At 28.4% G+C, this 15,096-nt stretch overlaps 1 protein-coding gene across 1 annotated transcript; it reads right to left on the bottom strand.

Moving 5' to 3' along the window:
* Positions 1-10,429: 10,429 nt before the first annotated feature.
* LOC145837916 (kelch domain-containing protein 4-like) lies at positions 10,430-14,486 on the bottom strand. The gene is made up of 2 exons (XM_082945405.1): positions 13,153-14,486; positions 10,430-10,962 (listed from the first exon to the last, which is right to left on the bottom strand). The coding sequence occupies exons 1-2, from the start codon at positions 14,453-14,455 to the stop codon at positions 10,661-10,663; spliced, it is 1,605 nt and encodes a 534-aa protein (XP_082801531.1). The 5' UTR covers positions 14,456-14,486; the 3' UTR covers positions 10,430-10,660.
* Between the last annotated feature and the right edge of the window lie 610 nt (positions 14,487-15,096).

Below are 15,096 nucleotides of genomic sequence, written 5' to 3'. Positions count from 1 at the left end.
CCTGTCGATTAAACTCAAATTCTAACAATTTATAAAATGCAGTATTTGTAGTAAAAGTTATATTCATCATAATGTATAAACTTGTTCGCAGTCCTTCTTTGTTACTTAATTTTATTAAATTTTTTAAGTATGAAAACCAATATATAAAAAATACTTTAAATAATAAAAAAAAATTCAAAACATCGTACAGATCATATAAAAGTATCTTTTTTAGTCTCAACGTTTAGACCTAAACAGTTATATATTCTTAACACACAAAAAAAACTTAGCTTATATTTATTGAATTTATTGTTTAAAATTTGTGTTAGTTTAAGTCTATGTTTGAATTTTTTAATTACAATAAATTAGACCTCGAAAAGCTTATGTTTTAATTCAATAGTTGATGCCCAATTATTACTTATTAAACCAATATAAACCTGCTAGGTTTTATAGTAAAACAATTAAAATGAAAAAAATGTTATAGAGACTGTAAAAAAAACATCAATGACAGTTTCAAGTAGATTCATTACAGTAACTATGCTTTTTTAGTTTTCATTCTTACCCTTTAGATACCATTAAAAAAATTCATAAACCATACTTTCGAATATGTGTTAATTTTTCCTAAAATATTAAAATTAATATATAACCATTTAAGCCTCTCAAAGTTTTATAGCTTTTTTGAATCTTATCAAAGTCTATTAGCATTTTGTTATGATAGAAACAACAGATAAACACAGAACTTTTAAATTATACTAAAGTCTTTAGACATAAAGGAAAATTTCAGAACTTCACCAAAGTGTTGTTTTGAAGTTAAAAATTAATATAATCCAAGATTTCAGTTTGTTAAGTTTTGATTACAATTTCAACTGTGTATGGAGCTAAGCTTTGAAAGGTGAAAAACTGTAAATACTCTAGAAAAACGTTATTCAGTAATTATCAGTAGATTTTACTTAAATATTATTCCATATAGTGCATATTTGTAATAAAACTCCGTAATATCTATGTCTTTATCATGAAAACTTGATAACCTCAAATTTATATTTTGTAATACTTTATTGTTTTTAGTTTATAAAAGACTTTATTAAAAAAAAAGTAACCAGGCTCTAATATTTTTCTGTAAAAAGCTAAGAAAAAATTACGTACAACTTTATATGTGCGAAAATGTTTTTATGTTAAATAATATTTAATTTACTCAATATATATACTCTTATAACTACTTCAACTAACTATATACTGTTGATAAGTTTGATTAAAGTAACTTTCAAAATTTTTCTAAGCATAGTTTTCTTTATTGTGCATTAAACTAAAATTAATTTTATTTCTAAACAAATATAGCTGCGAGATATTTCGGTAGACAAGCTTAGAAATGAAGTGTTAATTTATTCTTATACCTAATAGTTTATTTAAAACACAGGTTTTAAAATCATGGATTTTTAGTTTTATCTGAGATGGTTACATTAAGTCAGGGGTCACCAGCTTTTTTACGTCGCGGGTTGCACTTTAAAGTAAAAAGTCTTCCGCCGGCTGCAGTTGTTTTAAAATGGTTTAAGTATAAAAATAAATTTTCAAATTAAAATGTGATGAAATAAGCAATAAATAAGCACTTGTAAAGAGTACTCATGAAACTAAGATACTATTTGTAAGTTTGTAAGTAGTATTTCACCACATTTTTTTTATATTATTTTTCTTAATAGTATATTTTTATCTGAAGAGTACTTCGCGGGCAGCAGATTTTTTCTTTGAAGGCCGCATTTGGCCCGCGAGCTAAAGTTTACCGACCATTCTATTAAGTAGTAAAAACAATAGTATGTATTAAAGTTATTATCAAATTTTATTTAATTTAATTCCATTTAATATATATTATTTGTGCAAGATATTCATTGACAAGTATTTATTTCACTTGAATACTACTTTTATTGGCAAATAAGTATGATAACAGTGAAAGTTAAAAAAAAGGAACTGTATTTTATCATAGGCGTGTCATATATCTTACTTAAATTTTAACTTTGAAGTAGTTTTTATATTCATAGTACTACAAAATATGGTTTCTTTTAAATGCTCATACTATCAAAAAGTTGAACAACTAAAAACCTCAAATTGATTTATTTTTTAGTGTAAAAAAAAACAAATTGCTTCAGTTTAATTCTTATTAGTACTTAAAAGAAATAAAGTTAAAGGTATCAAAGCAAAACTTATACTTTATCTTCTGATGTTTTATTATTATTTTTGTTTTTTGTGTAACGTTGGACTTGGTATCAACAACTAAGCCCCTTAAACAGAAAACACACAGTGATCGTCTTGTGGCCGAAATTTTCGAGCATCGATTTTTTATTCTATGTTGTTAAACAAACTGGTATATTTAATTATGGACAGAGAGAAAAAAAAAGAAAAGTGATTAAATCATATAGACACGTAATTAGAAAGTAAAAAAAATCATAATAAAATTAAAGTAAAACAAAAATTTGAAGAGACAATTAAAAAGTCTTAATAAATAAAAGTATGTACAGACTTTAATAATGAATAGTTCAGAAGTTTTAAAAGTACTTCGTTGATCAAACTATTAACTTTGGTAAGTCGACAAATGACTTTTGTTAAAGAACGAATTTAAGTTTCTTAGATAAATGTATACGAATTCATCGTAGTTACAACAAAATAACATATTTAAAAAAGTTTATGCAAATCCCATTCCTTTACATAAATTTATATTAAAATCTAAATTTGTTTTAATATTACGTCATTTAGTAAACATAACTTTTTGACAAAAATTTTTTCGCAAGCCCAGCTTGAAAAATGTACAAAACAAAATGAACAAGACAAACTTCTTAAAAATATTTCTAATAAACTTGCTATTTTCATGCGACCGCTTCAATTTGTGCAAAGGGCAAATTGTAGGCGACGATGTCAAACTAGCAGACGACAAAAACAAATTTCCGAGTCAAGTTCTGGTGGAGGTGAGATTGAGTTGGCATCCGGTGAATTATCCGAAGATCAAAACTCCTGAGTTTTTGCAAAAGTTCATAGCTGCAGGAAGCGGAACAATAATATCCGAGAGCTGGATACTGACTTCAGCACACTTGTTCAACAAGGAAGTAAAAGAAGAAAAGTTTTTGTTCAAGAGGAAAGTGGCGTCGAACGTAGAAGAAGTCAGGGTCTTGGTCGGTCAACATAATCGGAAAGTAAAAGGAAGCAGAGTTGAAGTGGACCGCGTCATAATTCACCACGATTACGACGAGAACCTTCCCGGCAGCGATATTGCTTTGATGCACCTGAAAACACCATTGAACTTCAACTCTGAAAACTGCAACAAGATGGAACTTGCTCCGAAAAAGGAAAAACTGCACATGGACTGCCTGATTTCGGGATGGGGCATAAGCAACGAGGGTCAGTTGAGCGACGTGCTCGTGTGGGCCAAAACGCGCATCGTCAGTCCTTTTCCGTCCAAGGACAACTGGACCGACGGCATATCTCACTTCAAAGACCTCTTCACAGTCGGAACGCCCCACAAAAAGTTCAGAGGGAAGGAAAACCACGCGAGGGCGTCGATAAGGCACGGAGACTCGGGAGGAGGGCTCGTTTGCGTGCACGAGAAGGGAAAGTACCTGTACGGAGTGGCGCACAGCGGGAGGGCGAAGCACGCGAAGGTTGAGGAGTACGGGGCGGAGGGGATGCCGTGCATATTCACGAGCGTGTGGTACCACAAGGAGTGGATAGAAGGCACGATGAAGTGCCGACAAAAAGAAGGAAAAAAGCTTGTTTACAAGTCGAGAAAGGAGCAGAAAAAAGCAGGTGGTTTGAGATGTGGCAATGTCGAGGGAGAAAAACAGTTAAAGAAAAATGTTAAGATCAAAGTGTATCATAATGTGTCTGGCATGATTGCTGCTGTTTTTGTTGGAGCAGCTTTCGCCTTGTTAGGGTTTTTATTTAACAGCTAAAATTGTAAAAGACTTTTATTTGAAGGTGTTCTACTATGATTTGTAAACTAAAAACTATAAACAAAATCAGGTGTTTAAAGTGTGCGAAATGGATTAAGATAACAACATCTGTGCTTGACTTTTAAAATCTTACCTAAACTAAACTTACTGAAATTATTTATTTTAAAGCTAAATTTTTCTTACTATATTGTGTCAAATATGTTATAACTTTTTGCAATACAAGTTGAAACCTACAAAAATTAGTACTCAAAAGTATTTATTTAATGATACTATGTTTTAATAACTCTCAAAAAGCAACTTTTTCTTAGTACTTTTACACTGTGTGAACATCAGCTTGTTACAAAGCTTGATTATATTTTTGACATACTTCTTTTTCAAATATTGAAACACAACTGACTACTAATTATACAATAAGGTATACAAGACTCACAATTAGTAAAACTAAATATGTTTCGAGCAGTTCTCATCCGTAGAGTACAAAGCTAACAAGAGACAAGATTTTGCAAACTTAAGTAACTAATTAATCAAGAGAGTAATAAAATCAATTAGTTAACAATTAAAATAATTTAAGCTTACTTAAATTACAATTAAGCTACAATAAACTTAAACGTTAACTAGTTGCTTTTATTTTTAATTACTTTCTTGATTAATTAGTTACTTAAGTTTGCAAAATCTTGTCTCTTGTTAGCTTTGTACTCTACGGATGAGAACTGCTCGAAATATATTTAGTTTTACTAATTGTGAGTCTTGTATACCTTATTGTATAATTAGTAGTCAGTTGTGTTTCAATATTTGAAAAAGAAGTATGTCAAAAATATAATCAAGCTTTGTAACTAGCTGATGTTCACACAGTGTAAAAGTACTAAGAAAAAGTTGTTTTTTGAGAGTTCTTAAAACAGTGTATTATTAAAATGGTCATTTCAACATGGATCTTGTAGAAAAAACAATTCCAAATAAATTTTTGTGTAAGTCAGTATGTTTTATAATGTGCACTGAAATTATATCCTTGAAATTTTGATAAAAATAAAAAAAATTTCAAAACATGTATATTTTTTTCTTTATGTTGTTATTAAGACTGCTGTTAAGTAAATGTTAAAATAAATTTCAAAGTTACAACGAGAGTTAAACCAACAAACAGTAATTTAAAATACAAACATTATTATTCTAAACTGCTTAAATATTTTATGAGTAAACTACTAAAAAGAGTTTTAGTAACTTTTTTCAAAAACCACTGATCTAGACTAAATTAATTCACAAATATTTTAAACTGTTCATTACTTTTTAGTTTAAGTTTTTTTTAACAATCTAAAGCTTATGATCAAGAATTATAACTTTTAAGTTGAATTTTTTTCTGTATAATATACAAGTTTATGCTGATAATATAAATATCAATTATAAAACAATTAGTTTTCATTACGGTGGGTAGAAAATTAAATAAAAATGATTTTTAATATAACATTTTAATCTGTTAAAATTCAATTTTCTTAGTTACTTACTGCATATAGTTAAGATGTTGCTTTCTAAACTAGCTTTATAAAAAAAATCAAGTATTAAAAAATACAATCGTTTAAAATTTATTTATATATTGACTAAACTAATTTGGTATTTGATGTAATTTAGGTTTTTTTGTTACGAAGGTTTCGTTTGAAAAAAAAAAATTAAGTACATCGTAAGATAGTTTAAAAAACTCATCTCTTTACTTAAGTATTATAATTGAATATAGTAAATTAGTACATACAAAAAATATATATTTCATTGATTGAAATCTGAAATTTACAACTGAAGTTGTGTGTATGATAATCAATCGGAAACATTTAGTCAGATGTGGAATGTCTGGGAGGAAAATACATTTGATTCATAAATAAATTAAGTAATATTTTTAAGTCACTATTTTCAATTTTAGAAAAGCTAAAACAAGTTGTTTGAATTCATACGCCCAATACTCCTGTTAGTACTTGTATTGGAGTATAGACATTTTTGTTTACTTTACAACGTACAGACGCATATTAAAAATTAATTTTCAAATCTAATTGTTTAAAGTTGCAATTTATTCCAGGTTTTACAAATTTCTTCCAGGTTTTTAAAACTACAAATTTAAGGTAAGAAACTGTTAAATACTATAAAATCATTGAAAAGAGACTGTAAAGCTACTTTATATGTGTTTTTAACAAGAAACATTTTTGATGATGCAAAAATATTTTATTTATGTGATATATTTTTTGAGTCAAATCGAAATTTTACAACTAAATATATGAAAATTGTTCAAACTCCAGATTTTACCAGTTTTTTTTTTTTTAATTTCTCAAACTCCAGTTTTTTTTGCCTAAATTGTCAAATTCCAGGTAACGTGGCAACCCTGTTTTTATAACCCTACTAAATGAAAAATAAAGCGAAAATTACTCAATCTTTTTTTTACCATATACAATCTTTCTACATTTGTAAATACTAATTTCATAACTTAAGTTTTTAAACATTACTTTTTTAAGCTTATAAATCTATCAAGTACTTACTTCAAATTTTGTTATACTAAAAAAAGTGATCTCCCGGATTTTAATTTGAAAGTAAACTCCGGATCCTAATATTGTAGATCACTGAACTTACTTTACTCCTTTCAATTTTTATAATATAGGCCAGAAAATTAAAAAGTGTAAGATTTTTTACACCTCACTACTACTTAGTAACTAATACTTTTAAATTTTTATTTCTTGCAGTTTAAAAATTTGAAACTTTATAATCCTTTCTTTATAATAATGAGTTTCCGCACTAACATCTTCTGTGTATTCTAAAAGTTTATTTTCCGAAGTCGGTGACTCGTACAAGTAGAAACGTATCGATTGACTTCAAATAGCGGAGAATTTAGTTGATTCTCCACCAAAACTTGAAGAAGCTAGTATAGTTATATTTAAAGTTTAAGAGCGCAGAAATGTCTTTAGCAATAATCGTTCGTTTTGAAATGTTGAACATTCGCGAAAGTTAAGGTTCTTTTTTGTTTTTCGTAAAAGTAAAAATTAATCCTTAGTTGAACGTGAAAAAATTATCTTTATTTGTTTTTAGTTTTCTATTATAAGCAGTCACTAAAGTATAAACTTAATCATTTCTCTTAAAAGCATACAAATCACGAAAGTTTAACTTTATCGTAAATTTAGCTTGTAATAGTGCCAATAACTTTAAAATGAGCTCTTATCTATGTAGCTTTATTTTTTTTTTTTTTTTTTGTGAGACGTATATTCATTGTTTGCTTTTAAAATACAGTAGACTACCGCTTAGGTACGCACTTTTTTAGGTACGCACCCCACCTTAAGTACGCACTTATCTAGAAAGACAAAAAAAATTAGCAAAAAAAAACTAATAAAAAATGAAAACTAGTTTATTCTAAACCGAAACAATTTAGCAAATAACAGAAAAATGGTTTTAAGTAATAAATAAAACTAAACTTAGCTTGACTAGCAATCTATTCAGAATTAAAAAAAATCTTGGCTCTACTTCATTATGTCAAAAAGTGTGAGATGCTTGGTTTTCTTTCTGTGCGAGCCCTGCTCAGATAAGGCTGCTTTGTTTAGCAAACGTTGATATTTTTCATGAGTGTTTTTTAGCTTGTGATAGAGCTCAGGAGCTATACCAAGTGCTGCTTCACTAGAGATTTTATTACAGAGCTTTTTATATCATTGACTGACATTGACTTTCTATATTAAATGTATGTATCAATTATGTAGACTTTTTATAGAAAAAAAAAACCATTTTAAAATATATTAAAAGTTTTTGCAGATTAAAATTATGTATTAAATGTTATTTAAATTAAAAAAGACTTGTTTATTTGGCTTAATTATTTGGTGGCTAGTTGTAAGAAAGAAAACAAACAACTAAATTTCATACTATACTATGTTGTCAAAAAGTACGCACTACCCGTGCTAAGTACGCACTTTTTGGTCGGGTTCAATTTGCGTACTTAAGCGGTAGTCTACTGTAACGTATTTAAACAATTTACAGGGTTGCCACTCTTTGAGCCAAAAAATCTTCCCTGAGTGACCAAAAATTTCCCTGAGTAACCTTTAATTTCCCTGAGTATTTTTCAAATCTTAAAAAAAAATTTTTCTCTTCTAACACAAATTATTAATACCTCATTCTCATTTTTCTTCTTTAATAATAAAAGGAAGGTTGTATGTGTATGCTTCTGCATTAAATTTATGAAAAATTGTTTTCAAAAACTCATTCTTAAAAGGTTTAAACCAATTAAAAATTAAAAACTAAATTTTTGCACAACTTTGTGTAAACTTGTTAGTTAACTTTCTACAAGGTGATCTTTGATCATTCTTCGGGACCTTATTGTCATCTCTCCCATATTAGTTGATATTACTTCCTTATTTAAGCTAAAGCCCGGTTCAACACTTGCCTGGCCATTGTGAAGCACAAAAACAGCCTCAAGGACTCTTGTTAAATCTTTATACTTGCTTGGGATATCAAGTGTGTCAAAATAAAAGGTGTCTAAACTGTGACTTTTTTCAGGTAAATTTCAAAAAGTATTTGAGTGTTAGAAGAACTTAACAAATCAATGTATTGATTAATGCTGTCATCACCCTCTTTTGCTTTTAGTATCTTCATGCTGACAAGTTGTTGGACCAACCTTGTAAAGTTTCTGACACAACGGTCTTTACCCATTCCAATTAGACATGCCGGATTTAAAACAGCAGCCCTTCTTAAAAAGTTCAAACCAACAGTCATTCTTGTTTTAATTTTTTTTTATTATAGCAAATTTAAAAAGTTTACATTCATTGTGAAATGACTTGAACAAAATGTTAGAAACTTTACCTTGATTTAGCAAATCTTGAATTAAAGTAGAAGCAGCACATCCTAACTCTACATTTTTTTTGTGAAAACTTTTATTTTGAAAATGCTCATTATTTAGTTCAAGTAGCTTTTTTCCATTTGGATGGGCTTCCATGAAAGAAGAAGTAAAAACAATATTCATTAACTTGTATACTAACTTCTGTATATCATCATACATGAAAGGTATGCTTGGGCTGTTTTCCTGATACCTTGTTAAATATGGAACCAAAATTGAGGCAACAAAGCTAAAAAAATTCAATTTCACAACTATTAATACATCATCCTTTATAGCATTGCTTATAGTTATAAAATCTTGACCTGGTGGCTGTTTGTAACCAGGGAGTTTTTTCCAGTACTGTACCATTTTAACAACATTAGGCCAAATAAAAATGGCTCTGTCAGCTACCTGCTTTGACTCTAACCATCTTGTGGCGCAAAATGATAAAGGACTAATAGTACAACATAGTGTTTTTTAAACTACATAAGTAACTAAAAATAAAAAGTTTATTAGAACTTTTCAATGAATAGTCAACAACTTTCATTTCTCTAAACTGTTTGATTTTACTTAAGTAAATATAAATTTAAAACTTAAAAAAACTACAATGTTAATACTAAGAATATTGAAGAACTAGCCGCAAGGCTAAAAAAATTCTAAATAACCACTTAAATAATAAAAATTACTACTTTTGAACAAAATATTGAAACTGGATGAACTAAACCTCATTCTAGATCTAGAAAAAAATTTCCCTGAGATTTTCAAAAACTTCCCTGAAATTTAGAGAAAAAATCAAAACTTCCCTGAGTTTCCCTGAGTTAAAAGAAAAATGCCAAAATTCCTTGAGTTTCCCTGAGATTTTCTACAGTTTGAAAATTCCCTGAGATTCCCTGAGTTCCCTGAGTGTGTGGCAACCCTGAATTTAATTGGATTTATTTATTAACACGTGAAAAATATTGTTCAAACTTTTTGGTAATTAGTAGTAATACAATACAATACTTAATTATTATGCATAAGCTTTTACTTTATTTACATTATAAGCAACATTAAAATATTTAGGATGCGTATCCTAATTTGAAAATAAGACCCGAGTTTAATATAAGTTTTGGATCCAGTAGGACTTTGATTTTATTGACCCGGTAGATAGCTAGTTTTAAAGTTTAAAAAGCGTTTTTTAATATAAGAAAATTCAAATAATATTGAAACTTTCAAAACAATTTTAGCAAGCTTTAAAAATTTTAAGAAGTATGTGGCAGAAATAAATAACTTTAAATTTTATATACAGTTTCAATAATAACTTTTTGCATTATGAAATTTTTAAAACAACTAAGAACTATTTGATATACTTATTTACACCTAAGAATGTAAAGAAAAGTAGAAAAACACTAAGTATTATCAAAACCATTACAAAAGTATTTATATCTTCTAAACTGAATAAGTACTTTCCTACCAAACATTTTAAGGTTATTTCAACTTTAAAAACTTATTTATTTCAAAATAACTTATCTAAATTAAAAAAGTATAGATATAGAATTTTTTAGAATAAAATCAAGACAATTAAAAAAAAAATTTCAAGTATATTATGAACTTTTAATCACAGACATATGTACTAAAGTTACTAGTATATAAATTTTTCTAAAACTATTTCAATGTTAAAAAAATACCAAGTTCATCTTATATACCTTAACTGATAACTGTATTTAAATAATTTATTTTATAAAGACTTCAAATTATTAGTTAGTAGATATGGCTTTAATACTATCATCAAAAAAACACTTGAATTTTTTTAAGGATAGCTTAAAGTTAATAAAAATTGGTAAGTTAATATTAAAAAGTTGTCTATTTAAATCTTTAAAAAGTTTCAACAACACTAAAAATTTTTCTAAACAAAAATTAATTCTAGAAAAACATCCTAAAATCATAGCTCTCACTACGTTTCCATTTCCTCAACTCCCGACTTCTTCTCCTGCTGTTCCTGATAATACTTCCTGGCTTCCATTTCCGCCAAACCAGCCACCTTATCCGCCCGCATCCCCTCATCGTCGTCCAACTTCATGCCCACAAGTTCCAACCATATCTCCCTGGTCCGGAACCAAAAAGAGGGCAGGTTGTCGTTTGGGCGAACCTTGGGAAGATCTTGGTCGCCCCAATCGATGCTTTGCTGCTGCTTTTGAGTTGCTTCTTTGCTGTCACCACCGCCTTCTTCATCTTCCTCGCTGTCAGAATCGGCTTCTGTGATTGGTTGGAATTTATAAAAATCAGCGTAAAATAGTTTGTTGTAGTTAAGGTTGTTTTTTACTGCAGGGTTGCCACAGATCAAGCTGAGAAAAACTTCCGACTTTTTCCTAAAATCTACCTGAATTTTCTAAATCAAACTCTTAATTTAAACTTATTCTAATTTTCAAACTCATTTGGGTGCTTTAAAAGTTCACTTCCATTTATGGTCATTGTTGTCTAGCTCAAAATATTTAGAATTCAAAACAAATGAAACAACAAGTAAAATGCAGTAGATTTGTTGCAAGTTAACAAAATAATCTGCTTTTACTTGTTTTTCAAAATTAAATAGCTTTGAAAAAATTATAAAGAGGTTAAGTATACACATAAACTTGTCACATAAAATACTAAAGTTAGTGCTAGATTATAAAAAAACGTAATTATTTACTTAAACAAAAAACTCTTTGATTTTAAAATTCTGCAAGATAAACTTTTGTGTATATATCACAGTTTCACTATCGAAGTGTCCTTGTCACAGATCTTCAATACTAAAAAGCATACAAAAACTGTTTATTCAAGTAGGGTAGTTGTTTAATATGTTAATAGAATAATTTTGCAGTTTTATGATATTTTATAATTTTTACCAGATGGATGCATTGGAAAGTAGTTTTGTTAAATTATAGGAAAATTTTGCAATTTAAGCCTGACTATAAGGGATTTTTAATTAATTTTTGACCATTATGAAGGCTTTGGAAAACAAGGAATTTTGTAAATTTGAACTAAAAAAATCTGGCGTTTTTTTTTAAATTTTGTCAAACTTACTTTTTTTTTCAAAAACCTCTATTTTTCCTGACTTTTGTCATTTTTTTAGTTTTTTCTTGACTTTCCTGACCTTGTGGCAGCCCTGTTAATGATTTTAAACTGATAGTAAACTGTTTACTTTTCACTACACAGTTTGTTTACTACACAGAACAATGGTGGATTAAAAAAACTAAGGCAAAAATTAATTTAAACAGTGTTTTTAAAGAATAGTCTTAATAAAAAATTTTAAATGTCATCAAAAATTTTTTTTTATCAAGTACAATACTAAGGGATTTTTTAATTGTTTGTTGTTTATATAAATAGTTTTTCTTAGTTACAGTAAACAAAAATAATTTTCTAAAGTGTCGTTTTCTCAGTTTCTCAAATTGAAAAATTATATCAAGCTTTACTGACCTATCTCAAATATAAGTGTTCCATTAATTTTGCAGTAAAAGTATGAAATTCAGTATTTTAATGATATGGTAGTTTTAGTTATTTTAAATTTTACTAAAAATATTTAATTTACAATACTTAATTTTCTCTAGTTGCTAGTATATTTTTTTGTTTTCTACAGAATTGAAAATGTTTGTTTTTTAATAAACGAAAGATCTCTTCAAAGTGCTTGTATAAGATTGTGACTGATTTTTTTAATGGTTCTTACCATTTTATTTTGTTTATCTAAAATTCAATCCTGTCCGGTCTTTAAAATCAAAAGAGGAAGACTACCTTCATCCCATTTTAATTTGTTTACTTTTTTATAAAAATAATTCTTGGGTCAGAAACTATTAGAAAAACTTTGCATAACTCAAAAAAATGGTTACAAATACTTGAGAACTAAACAAACAGTTGTTATAAAATGCTTGGTTATGATACAAGTCTTTTTATTAAAATAAATTAATATGGTTAATTACAACTGAATTTTTTAGCTAACAGCTAATTATTCTAAAATGTAAAAAAAAATAGCTTAAGTTATTACAAGTTGTCAATCAGTTCATTAAAAAATATTAGTGGCATATGCATTAAGAAAAATGTAAAAATAACTTTACTTACCATTCTTAAATAAATTATTAATTTGTAAAAAAAATATTTTGAACACAAGGTTGATTCACTAGAAAAAGAAAATAATTTTTATACAAATTTAATACAGTTATTTTTCTTAACTAAAAAAAGTGGCTCAATTTACTGAAATGTAAAGAACTTATTTAATTTGCACATTATTATTTATTTATTTATAGAAATTGAAAAAATGTAACTTTAATAATTTATCTACAGCTTACTATTGAAATTTCCATATTTTAAAACTAACAAAAGAAAAACTTATTTTTACTTAAATACTAAAACGATACAGTCATTGATTTTATATTATGTAAATGCTAAATTTTACATAAACTAAATAAAAAAACCAACCTGAAGCTTCTTCTTGCCAATCAGCTGCAGTGTCATCTGACTTAACAAGCTCCTTCCACGCATCGACCTTTTTAACATCAATAGCCCACAAATCATTAAGGGTGATCTGTTGGTCTTTGTGTTCCAGCATACCACCATAAAGGTACATAATTCCTTTTTTCACAGCCACAGCTGCGTTCAGTCTGGGACAAGGGTATGCTCCAGAGGCAGATCTTGATCCACCATCATGATCCATTTCATCTTCACTACTTTCATCCCTTTTAGAGTTTCTCAACTCAAAATTAAACCATCTGTTTGAAACTACATCAAGGCAAGACATGGAGTTGAAGAACTGGCTTTGAAGGTTTTCTTCTTCATCTTCATCTATACAGCCGCCAAACAAAACTGCTCTTTGTTGGGAAATTTGAGCAACTGAAAAGCCAGATCTAGGCCATGGTTTTTGGCCACTCTGCTTTACTAAACTCCATTTCCATTTTGAGTTTGCTTCTTGGGTCAACAAATACATGTCAGCGTGAGCTGTTCCTTTCTCCACATCTTTTTTCAGTTTTGTTTTGCTATAACCTCCAACAACTAAAATTCCATTTGGAGCAGTAGCCAGCTGACAGGCTGATCTTGGACTTGGCACAGAGCCATTTGCCACTATTTTAGTCCAAACGTGATCATTAATGTTGAAGCTGTAACAGTCGTTGAAATAAATAAAATCACGAGTGCTTTCATGGAAACCTCCAAAAACAAATATATTTCTATTATGAACACACATTCTGTGGCCACTGCGCGGAGTTGGACCATTTGCTGCTTTTACCTGCTTCCATTCATGTTTTTTCAGATTTAACACAAACAAATCCTTAAAATGATGAAATTGTGCATTGTTGGGAGAAGAAAACTCACCACCAAAAATCCACATCTGGCCACCTTCTTTAGATACAACAACCGCTTGGTGGGCACTTCTGGGGGATGGTGGGTTAGGAACAAATCTTTTTGACCATTCGTTTTTCTTTATATTGTACACAAACAAGTCATTATACATAGCTATCTTTTTTCCATTATAATATTCTCCTCCAAAGATAAGTAGTTCATCTTTGTCTGGGTGGGCACAAACACTCATATTCAGCCTAGCACTTGGGTGAGAAACCTTTTCTTCATTAAACGTTGTCTTCTTTTTATCAGCTTCTTTAAATTGGGCAATCATTGCTTCTAAGTCTTCTAAATCATCATCTTTTTTACCTTTGTTCTGTTTTTTTAGCATTTTTTGGGCAGTTTTTTCAGCTCCTCTACCTTTTTCTTTTTTGTTTTTTTTACCCATAATTTAGTCTAATCTTATAATGTAATTTTATGAGTCTGAAGTATTATACACTAAGTTATTTATACAAAAAGTATTATTTTTGGTCCAAATATTAAAAGGTAATTGTGTAAGTAGATATTTTCTAGTTAAGGTTTAATAAAATACTGAACAATTCTTTATTTTAGTTTTAATCATACTTAACTTAAATAATTACAAAAAAGGTTTTTAAAACAGGGTAAATAAAAGGAAAAGTAAAAACTTTAGATCAATAGCAAAATTACCTCTAAATAAAACTGATCAGCTTAAAAGGATTTTTTTAATAGTAAAAACAAATGGTACACAACTAAGGATTTAGTAAGTTATACAAAATTCTATTTAAAAACGTGTACCGCAAAAATTGTCCTAGTAGAAAACCTGGTTTGTTAAAAATAAATATTTAATTAAGATGATTGCAAACCTGCTTAGTTTCTAAACTAAAACTGTATTAATTTTGTTATCAGAACAATTATTTACTCTTTGCCTAATCTATAAAGGGTTGCTAAATGTTTTGGCAAACTTTCTCTAGGTTTTCAAAATTTTCACCAGGTTTTTAATAGAACACATGTTTGGGTCTATTTTTAGTTTAAAGTTTAGTTTAAGGTAAGAAACTGTGTTAAGTAGTA

Source organism: Thalia democratica, chromosome 6 (assembly GCF_965202585.1).
Source record: "Thalia democratica chromosome 6, ktThaDemo2.hap1.1, whole genome shotgun sequence".
Taxonomy (NCBI): domain Eukaryota; kingdom Metazoa; phylum Chordata; class Thaliacea; order Salpida; family Salpidae; genus Thalia; species Thalia democratica.
Note: the sequence above shows the minus strand (reverse complement) of the source record. Positions and strands in the feature narration are given on the sequence as shown.